The sequence below is a fragment of the Cricetulus griseus genome, chromosome 7 (genome assembly GCF_003668045.3).
Source record: "Cricetulus griseus strain 17A/GY chromosome 7, alternate assembly CriGri-PICRH-1.0, whole genome shotgun sequence".
Lineage (NCBI taxonomy): Eukaryota > Metazoa > Chordata > Mammalia > Rodentia > Cricetidae > Cricetulus > Cricetulus griseus.
Genome location: NC_048600.1, coordinates 4,216,648 through 4,227,595, shown reverse-complemented (window position 1 = coordinate 4,227,595; position 10,948 = coordinate 4,216,648). Strand labels below are relative to the sequence as shown.

Sequence of the window (10,948 nt, the reverse complement as noted above, 5' to 3'; positions counted from 1 at the left end):
TAAGTTCTACAAGTAAAGCCCTGATCACTGTTCAAAAACATAACCTGTGGCTAACAGCACTCACTGCTCCTCCAGAGGATCAAAGTTCTGTTCCTAACACCCATACTGGGCAACTCACAACCACCCCCAGTTCAAAGGGATCCAATGTCCTCTTCTGGCCTCTCTGGGCACCTGCACTCGGGTACACATACCCCCACACAAATACACAACTTTAAAAATATTTTTTAAAAGAAAACATAAGTCTCGAACATGAAATAACATTATTTAATTTTACAAATAAAATGTTATATAGAAGGATGACTAGCAATCTATAGTCATGAAAAGACATACTCAACAACAAAGTCCCAAATGGTTGTTCCTTTCACAAAAGGTGTGTCTTAAAAAGATAAACTATGTCTTTGAGAAAAAAACATCTTTTAAATTAAAAAAAGCCAAACTATTTTGTAACACTACAGAAAAAAATGTAACACAGAAAATACACCAACACTGAAGTTGTTATTTCAATGTTTTATGTTTAATCCATCTTTTTTGTTCTCACTGCTTCTTGCTTAACAAAGTGCAGAGTCTTCCAGTGCTTTCTTGGAGTCCTGAAGAGACTTCTTGAGGGAAAACACTGTTTTTAGCAAGAAATACTATGGAGTCCAGTGGTCTAGACTTCACTTAAAAAAAAAAAAAAGAAAAAGTAATCTATGTAAGTTTTTAATTTTAAAACAATTGCTAGTATACAACAAACTTTATTTTTCACTCATAAAAACAAATTTACAGCATTCATAAAACAAAATGGTCAGAGAAATAAAGAGAGCCTTGTTAAGATTATTCTTTTGTGGAAGAAAGGATGGATGAGTGGGCAGCAGTTACTGTAGATGGAAACAAACACAGTCACATAAAACCAGGACTGGAATGGGAGCTGGGAGAAGATAAGAGCAACCAAAGTAAATTTAACAAACCTTTCATGCATGCAAGTCAACATTTAAATTCTCTTTACTTAAAAACCAAACAGGGTGCTGTAATAGGTCTTTGTAAAGGAAGTTTTAAAAAAATATTGAAAAAGGTAGCTTTACATAACACTCTCTCTCTCTCTCTCTCTCTCTCTCTCTCTCTCTCTCTCTCTCTCTCTCTCTCTCTCACACACACACACACACACACACACACACACACACACACACACACACACGATGGGGACAGGTACAGAGATGGGCAAGAAGAAAAAGAAAAATTAACCAATCCCAGATAGGCTCTCACAAATCCTCCTTACACATATATAGACACAGAAAGGTAACTTAGCTTTGGAGTACAATGCCTTGAGCTCTAACTTGGGTGCACCCTAACCCACACTCTTTTCAGCATGAACAAATACGAGTTATATGGTGAGATACAGACTTCAGGAATTCCTTTAAAAGAATCACAAGTTTCACTTCATATATACAACAAATTTTTAATTATGTACTCAAAATAAATTACAGGAAATAACTTTAAAATGCAACAGAGGACAAGTCACAATAAAACATTCCCATTGAATTCCCTTGGGGTGAGATTGCAGTGTTCAAGGAAGATAAATATCACAAATATATCAAAACTTCAAATTGTCTATGCATTCACACACTGACATGAGCCACAAACATTCCTTTCACAGGGACTGTACTTATTAGCCTACCACAGAACCAGATTTTGCCATAAACTACAAAACTTTTAATACAAAATTGTATTTATATATTTATAATTCATATACATGCCCTACCTGTGATTTTTAGAAAATAAAAGCTACACACTGTACAGACACTCTTAACTCATAGCTGTAGGCAACATTTTTGGATGGAATTTCTCCCCCAATAAAATTAACGGCATATTTTATGTACATGAAGGCTAAACTGCAAAAAGACAGTTAGGTTTCCCAGATATGCATCTCCTTTCAGGGCAGGTTTACAAATTTCAAAAGGCAAGACAAATGTACACCTCAGAATTACCTTCTCAGCTCTAAGAGTTATCATGTGGTTTCTGTGACGTTTCTGATACATGCATTTATGTAATACTGGAATGGAAGGCGGTAAAGCAATATACACTTTTAATGTTGTGGCTCAATAAAGGCTTCATTGTCATTCTGATCTGATTCTTGATACAGTGATTCATAAATTCTCTAAAAATTAAAATTTCAATGGGACACTATATTAAAGAGACTCTAAATAGATTTCTTAAAATATTTCCCTGAAATATCCTTTTACATAAGACAACTTTCACTAGCATTAGACTCAGTAAAAAGAAAGAAAAGAGTTAAACATGGCACAAGTGTGCATGATAAACTAATGCTCCTCAGCCATCTCCAGGGCTAAGGACATTAGAAGAAGGCTGGAAACCAACAAACAATGTTCACACTCTGTGGCAGCCATCTGGGAAGCCAGTTACACTAAACTACCTCTACAGTTGATTGTAAACTTTGGTTTATTTTTATTTGAGTTCTCATTGTACAGCAAGCATGAAAAAGGGAGAGTGGAGTCCATGAGGAGATGAACTGTCAGTCTGTCTTTAATCGGGCATGATGAGACACCTGGTCAGTCAGGCCTGCTTTGATAGAGTTTGTTACAGACTGCCTTATGTTTTCCTCCATCAAATTATCACCCAGGGGCTTCAATACCTGTGGTATGAGAAATGTGCAAAACAAACAAAAACATGAGGTAAAAAAAGAGTACATATAAAAACAGATATAAAAAATTCAATTCAAATCAATGACAAAAACAACCAGGAAGGTGAGAAATAAAAGGATGCTTCTCCCCCCAAAAAAAGTTATGATGCAACAAACAATGCAGTTAGACATTTTATAATGCAACAAAATTACTTTCCTCTTACTCAAACCATTTACAAATCCTATGAGATGGATGTGCAATCCATACCCTATATGCAGCATCAAATCTGGTATGTATACAGCATTTATGCAGACCGGCCCAGACGGTCTTATTGTCCTACATGTATAAGTGTGAACACTTCAGATAGAGAAAAGAGTTAAAAATACTGTCTAATTTTTCTTCTTGTTATTGTTGGATGACAGTCTCTGTCGCTGTGCTGATGAAAGAGCACGATGAACCATTCGACGTCTAGTAACTTCAAACAGTTTGGAAAACACCTAAAACACGGAGTGATGTGTTAGGAAAGTGACTCAGAGTGCCTTGAAGCTAGAGTTAAAGACTAGAGAATTTCAGACTCTGTAGATTTCTCACCTTCCTGGGACTCCTCTGAAGCAAAGGAAAAGAGAAATGCAAAGACATTTTAGACAAGGCCTGCTGGACACAGTGCAAGTCTTCTCTGACTGGGGTCCCTGACGGTGGCTCTTACCTCACTCTACTACACTGAAAATAACTTTAGATACCCGAGACGCCTGTGAAACTGTTCTATAAAAACAGCACCTCTAAAATCCTAGAATCAATGTTAACAGAAAGCGTTTCAAAAGCTCCTGCAGAATTACTGAAATCCAGGTAGTAGAATAGTACTGGTTCAAAAATTGAAAGTATTTTTAAAGCAGTGATGATTGCCGGGCGGTGGTGGCCACGCCTTTAGTCCCAGCACTTGGGAGGAAGAGGCAGGTGGATCTCTGTGAGTTCGAGACCAGCTTGGTCTAGAAGAGCTAGTTCCAGGACAGCCTCCAAAGCCACAGAGAAACTCTGCCTCGAAAAACCAAAAAACAAAACAAAAAACAAAAAACCAGTGATGATTAATTCTTAATCCATCTTCTATTAGAAAATATCAAAAGATAACATAGCAGTAAGATTGATTTTAAGAGGTGAAAATTTGAATTTAACAAAATGTTGAAACACAAACTCCAAAGGAGATTTTAATATATAAGAGTAATTTCTGAAAGAGAAAAGTCCAAATTAACAGAATGGGTTAGTTTATATCAGTGGTTCTCAACCTGTGGGTCATAACACCCATTGAAAACTTCTATGTCCAAAAATATTTACATTTTCTATTTGTAACAGTAGCAAAATTACAGTTATGAAGTAGTAATGAAAGTAAGTTTATGGTTAGGGGTCAGCACAACATGAGGAACTGTGTTAAAGAACTGCAGCATTAGGGAGGTTGAGAAACCATGGTTTTACACAGTCATAATGATATTATTATAAGAAAAGTTAATACCTAATCACCTTTCTTCAGAAAAAAATGGTGGACTTCTTCGGTCTTTGAACAGAAAGCTGAACAAACATGACCTGCACATCCTAGCCCAGTACGTCACTGACACAGAAACAATATGAGAACACCTCTCCTACTGCTTATCAGTAATAGTCTGGGCTTTCATTCTGCTCCTCAGCATGATGAGATGATGTCTGGGTACTTAATGGGGATGATTTTAATAACAACCACAAATTACCTATACTCAAGCAACCAGGTGAAAAAATATAAAAGAGCTTTCCTTAACAGATAACTGCTGGGCAAGAGCTCTCTCAGTGGTTTATGTGAGAGACTACTACTAAAGCTGACCTCTGTCTGTGGTGCTCTGCTCTGTTCACTCTCTCTCTGGAGAATCTGTGGGATCATTCCTGGAGTACTGCAATAAATTGCCACCATCTTCACAGAAGACACGAAGACCTAACATCCAATATTCTCCTATATTGTTTCCTGTTGATACTAGTTAGAAGAAATTTCATTTTTCTCCCCAAAGCACTGACTGTACTTCCAAACTTCTTTTCCTTACCTTTAAAATTGCTCACTGATGGTATTTTCTTTTCTCAAAGAAAAATATTATTAGTAAATCTAGCCCTACCCACTGTCTGGCATAATCAGACTTATAATTAAGAATCAACCAAAAATATGAGAGATTGAAGGTAATCAAAGTAAACTATAATCATGAATAGAGAAATTTTTAACTAAATTAGATTCTAAATTTAAAACAAAATCAACAAAAGAAAGCCCATCCTCTTGGCATTCCTCAGGTAAAGGAAAAGTAGGTGTACAAATAAGGTAGGATGTAGGAGTGGAAATCAGACAAAAGTGAGATTAGTCACTGCAAACACAAAAAATAGATACCAACCTGTTCCCAGAGTGTTTCAGCAATCTGATCAATCATTGTTCCAATTTCTCTGAACTCCCCAGAGTACTTAACATATGCCCACGTACAAAGGGACGTCAGTGCTAGCCCCATGACAAGGTTACATAAAACGGCTATAGAGTTTAGGCCTATGAAGCCAGTTAGTCCTGAGATTATATACATAGCAAACATAACTGCAAACAGTGTGGCAGGGGTACGAGCAGCATAGAAGATATTTTTGCCATCGTTGTGCTTTATAAAATTTGCATAGGTTTCTTCAATTTCAGCTTCAAGCTGGTCCTGATACCGACGGCAGAATTCATCTCCACCCATTTTTTTCACAGAACGAAACTGTTTAAGTGCCACTTCTTTGAGATCCAGGTGTTTTCGCTCCAAATCTGAAGGTGCAATGTAAGGCTTATCACCACCACATACCTGTACAAGCCAAATTAAAATGATTACAAGCTAGAAGTAATACTTGAAAGGCATCCCCTGTGCCTAGATTTTAGTCTCATAAAATTAAACCACCTAGACGACTCAGTTTTAAACTTGAGCATAACTAATAAGTAACCAAATCCTATTCTTTTATGTTTAACTGCATCAATCAAGTAGCCTTTCAAACGTGGCTAAACCACCAAAACTGACCACACAGCGTTTACACTGCCCTCTGACTTCTGTTTATCCACTAGTAAACCAAAGCAGCACAACAGATTACTAGCAGGAGACCAGATTAAAGAACATGTAACACAGTATTTTAAGACTGAGCTTAGAGCAGAAACTGCTACTGGTCTTAAGCTAATGTTACTCCCATCATGGGCTAACAGTAGCATTCTGAATTAAAAGTCAGAAAACACAGCAGTGGAGCTCATGGATCCTGCACACTAGCTAGCCATGTGACTTACTTTCTAATAGTTTATTCCAGCAGAGTTCACAAAAAGACAATTATAGGATAATGTAGCATGATAATATGTAAGGAGTACAAATTAGTTCAATTACTTTAAATATAAAACATCTTCTACTCTTATCTAGCATAAAGCTTAACGTTAGTTACAAACCTGCTCCATACTTTTACAGTAGATGTCTCTTGCTCCTGCTACTGCAGCAAGGTTATTAGCCTCAGCTGTTGCCTAAAAGATAAAATTAAATACACCACTATTGTAGGGGGAAAAGTACCTACAAAAGTATGGCTATAAATTCCTATTAACAACAAATATTTCTGAAAATGAACAGAAAAATATCAACCTCTAGTTTTACTTTCCTTTGGAAGTGTGTATCAGTATAAAGGATATGACACAGGATAGGACTTCCTGTCTAATTTCGCTCTGAGAGGATTTGTGCTAAAACAGGTTTATAGCCAATATATATCACGGGCACTCAGGAAATGGACAGAGATAAAAAGACACAATTCCAAAATGTGCTGAGTCCCTGGGAATCAAAAATTCCATGTATGAACAACCAGACTCACATGAGTTATTTTTAAACACACAAAGCTGTGTTGTTTTTTCTTGCATGAGCTTTAATATAAATACTGGATTAACCCCCTATAAAACTGAAGAGGGGCCGGGCGGTAGTGGCACACGCCTTTAATCCCAGCACTTGGAAGGCAGAGGCAGATGGATCTGAGTTCGAGCCCAGCCTGGTCTATAAGAGTGAGTGCCAGGATAGGCTCCAAAGCCACAGAGAAACCATCTCCAAAAACAAAAAAAAAAACAAAAAAAACAAAAAAAAAAGTGCCCCCCCCAAAAGAACACACACAGAGAAAGTCTATCTGCACTAGAAGATAGCTCATGACTAGCAAATGAAATTAATTCTTAGATCAAGCAATAACCTTTCACCAAAGACTCAGGGCAAAAGCATTCAGTTCAGAGGGGCCTATATTAAAGCACCTGTGCAAGAGAATTTTTTTATACTTTCAGTATCTGAAGATAAAGTAGCAAGGCTCACATTTCTAATAGTCAATACATGATCTGGGTCTACCATTTGCAGTTACAAAACAAACAAAAACCTTATACAAACCATGAGAGTTCATGCGCTATCTTAAGTACATATAATTATTTATTTATATGCAATAAAGCTTATGTCCCTCCACTTTTCTATATCCCTCTGAAGCCATGGTTTTAATTCTCCCTTAAACATATACAACCACATCACCCCCACACTTCCTTACTCTTACCTGAAGCATAGACTTTGGATGTGGTAGTTCTTCTCCTTGATATATTTTAATGTATGCCTATAAAGATAAAAGATTCACTGTATTGGTATAAAATGCAATTTTATACTATGTCCCCAAAGACATATTAAACATAATAGTTCACCCCGCCAAAATGAAGCTCTAGGCCTTAGAACAAAGTTAATCTTGTTCTGAATATTATCACATAAGAATGTTGCCAAATAAAAACTCTACAGAAATATTTCAACTTGTCTAAAGTTGTACTTCATATTTAAGAGTTTTGTATGTTAAAATGTCATCCATTTTATAAAAATGAAATCTTTCCTACTGTCAATGTTTCAAAAAAATACGTTTTTTACTTATTTTATTTTAATACATTTTTATTTATTTATTTTAATACATTTTACTTATTTATTTTAATACATTATTTTACTTTAAGTATTTTAACTCAAAGGAAAAAGAAATCCTAATTTGTGGTCAAAGCATAAGAAATAGACTCTGGTTTAAAAAAAAAAAAGTTTCAAGAGAAAAGTGGGGGGTGGGGCTAGGGGATGAGTTGTAGCGAGGGAATGGAGTACCAATTTAATCAATGACATTATACACAAGTATAAAATTCTCAAAACAGAAGAGAAGGAAAAAGTAAGGAGGACAAGTTTATGACATTCAAACAGGAGTCTTCATCTCAACTTTCTACTGACTCCAACTTATTTCATAATTAAACAATGATTGCATGAAAATGATACGTATCTACAGGTAAGCAAAATACATTAACTTCACTAGCTGTATTTCCCACCCATCTACCTACAACTATTATTAATACAATTTTGTATAATCAACTTGTTCTAACCGGAAAAAATACCCACAAGTAGCTTATTTGGATTCACAAACCAATATAGACACTTTTAGCTACTCTTACTAATTCTCAGAGCTATCAGGGAGGATTTCTGTGAGAATTTGAGATACAGAATCATGCAGCCACTTCTAGGTATCACTCAAAATACCAGAGCTGTGTTATAATCTGAAAAATGGCTCTCTTCTCCACATCAGAGATGCAGAAAAGGAAAGACAGTTCTGAGAACAGAGTATCACTAAACGGAAAAAGATTCACCTGTTTACTTTTGTATGTGCCATGTGCACCCACTTCTATCTGTGAGTGTTTATGTGCTCCTGGGTCTGGATGTATACACACACAACTTTGCTAATATGCAGAGACCAGGAGTTACATGTTATCTTCTCATACCCCAACATTCCTCTGATTCATGGTCTTGCTCTAAACTTGGGGCTCATATTTTCTCAGTGAGCTGGTAGCCAATAAGTCCTATCCATCTTACTCTCTCCGCCCTCTCGAAGCTCACCACAAACATGTGAGATGCCCATGGTGTCTAGGATGTGAACTCTGGTCCTCATGATTATGGAAGTACTCTTAACAACTAAACCATCTCTCCAGACTCTGCTGTAACTTTAAGGTTGATATAATGGATTCAAGGCAGAAAAATACACGTTTTTTTGCTTGAAAGTAAATTTCTTATACATGAAGATGTTTTAAAAGTTAACTACATTTCTTTTTTAGACAGAGCCATTTAGCTAAGAGTTCACCTACCTTAAAATACTCTACAAGATCTCTACAAGTGACTTTAGATCCACTTATCTCTTTCTCAACCAGATTTTCAGGAGCAAGCAGTAATGGAACCAGATTTTGAAGCTCCCGTTTAAATTCTTCATCGATATCTAATAGAAATGAAATTAGCCAACATATTACATATTAGCCCAAAAACACAAGTTCCCACTGATAGAATCATGAAATTTTGTTTATGAAGAGTACATAGCATCTATTACTTAAGTATTCCTCTTTTCTAAAAAAAAAAAAAAGTTCATCTAAATATGCCATGTCTCCTACAGAGAAAAAAAAGCTATTACTCTATTTTCCCATTTCCCCATAATTCTTCCATCTCAAATGGTGGACTTTCAAAAAAATTCTACAGTAACTAAAGTATCTTTTTCAAAAAGAACAAATCATACAGGATACGGTATTAAATTTCCATATTAGACTGTTTTTCTAGCTATAGTGTAAATAATATCAATCTCAACCCCTTTGCCATCACACTTAGGATACTGAAATCTCAATCTCTCTCCCTCTCCCTCTCCCTCTCCCTGTCCCTCTCTCTCTCTCTCTCTCTCTCTCTCTCTCTCTCACACACACACACACCTGGTGCGCTCATCAATTCAGTAAGACAGAGAGACTTTTTTTTAGCAGACCACAATCAGAGGAAGCTATGAAATGCTCTCAGCCTCCAGAAGCTTCAAGACATGAGTTCTCAGCAAGACCACATTATAAACTGGGTTAATCACTAAGCTGAAAGGGTGGCAAAGCAACCCAAGGTAGGCTAGAACCAAAGCGAGAACATAGAAATCACAGTTATCACTAAAATAGAAAATTTAAGGAAACATTTACAGGCAACTAAGGAATGCTGAGAGTAGGTGAACTAGTCTTTCCCAAGGAGGAGCAAACCAAGTGGTTATCCCATACCAAATGGTCAACCCTGAAAACACACACATGAGTTAACACTATACATAAACATATACATATACATATACATATACATATACATATACATACACATACACACACACACACAAACCAACAACAACAACAATTAATGAGAAAAAGAAGAGATGAATTTTAAAGAGAGCAAGGAGGGAAAATGGAGGGTTTGAAAGAGGAGAGGGAAGGGATAAATGTTGTAATCACATTATAATGTCAGAAATAAAAACAAAATATAATAAAACTGCTAATCAGTAATAGATACTTTTAGCGTGTATGGGAATCCCCACCTTTCAGTCGTCCATCAAAACTAGGATTTGTCGCAACTTTAAGACCAGGATGTGGTAAAAGGAAGCAACCCAGATTTGAGAAACAATTGTGAATGTGCTTCCTGACATTCTGTAGTTCCTCATGCTGGTTTTGTTTTACCTGAAAGAAGAAAAAAAGAGTGTAGTATAAAGAGATTTTTCTTTTTTAATTTTAAAAAGGACACACATACATACATACCCATATACATACACTCAGGCTACTTTAGAGGGGAGATTTTGTTTGCTACTACTAAAAGTTTATTTCTGGTCACTTTTATCAACTTGAAAGGCATTTTTCTTAGACAAAGCTGTCTGATGTTCCAAAACATACAAACAATTATAATATCTAATACTTGAATAGCAAGTTATGATTATGACTTAGAAATTAATAAAGGATTTGCCTTTAAAGTGCTTATGTCAAAATAACACTAAACGAACTGAAGCCAAAAAAGCAAAATATGAATTTTCCTAATATTAAAAGATAGCAACTGAGCAAAACATAAAGTACAGTCAAAAAGCTCCAGGGTAGGGGCTCAGTGGTCAAAAGCACACACTGCTATTGCAGAGAGCTAGTTTGGTCCCCCCCTCCCCCCAGGCCTCCCCACTTCTGGCCTCCAAGAGCACTGCACTCACGTGCACACACTGACACAGACATACACATTGACACCTAATTTTTTAAAAAGAGCTCCAGTGCAGTCCAAACAAACTTAGAATAAGAATTCAGTGCTTTCTCTACATAATTATCTATTATTTATGCCAGTCACTGGATCTTTGAGACGAGACTGCTAAGTATTTTCTTTAAGAACATCCTTTTGAAAAATTTCTATTACATGTTTTTATTTTGTGTGTGCGCCTGCATATAGGGAAGGGGAGGGCATGTGCATGCTAAGGCACACATACAGACGTCAACATTCCAG

At 36.3% G+C, this 10,948-nt stretch overlaps 1 protein-coding gene across 2 annotated transcripts in view; it reads right to left on the bottom strand.

Moving 5' to 3' along the window:
- Positions 1-1,415: 1,415 nt before the first annotated feature.
- The window catches only part of Atl2 (atlastin GTPase 2), a 42,809-nt gene continuing 33,276 nt past the window's right edge, over positions 1,416-10,948 (bottom strand). Inside the window, exons 8-13 of one of the 2 annotated variants that reach the window (XM_027426030.2) lie at positions 10,014-10,152; positions 8,782-8,909; positions 7,185-7,241; positions 6,067-6,138; positions 5,015-5,446; positions 1,416-2,629 (exon numbers count right to left, since the gene is read on the bottom strand). In XM_027426030.2, coding sequence (XP_027281831.1) covers positions 2,510-2,629; positions 5,015-5,446; positions 6,067-6,138; positions 7,185-7,241; positions 8,782-8,909; positions 10,014-10,152 — 948 coding nt within the window. In that variant the 3' untranslated portion in view covers positions 1,416-2,509. Of the gene's footprint in view, positions 2,630-2,796; positions 3,116-5,014; positions 5,447-6,066; positions 6,139-7,184; positions 7,242-8,781; positions 8,910-10,013; positions 10,153-10,948 lie in introns of those variants that run through there. The other variant, XM_027426031.2, reaches the window with a different exon arrangement.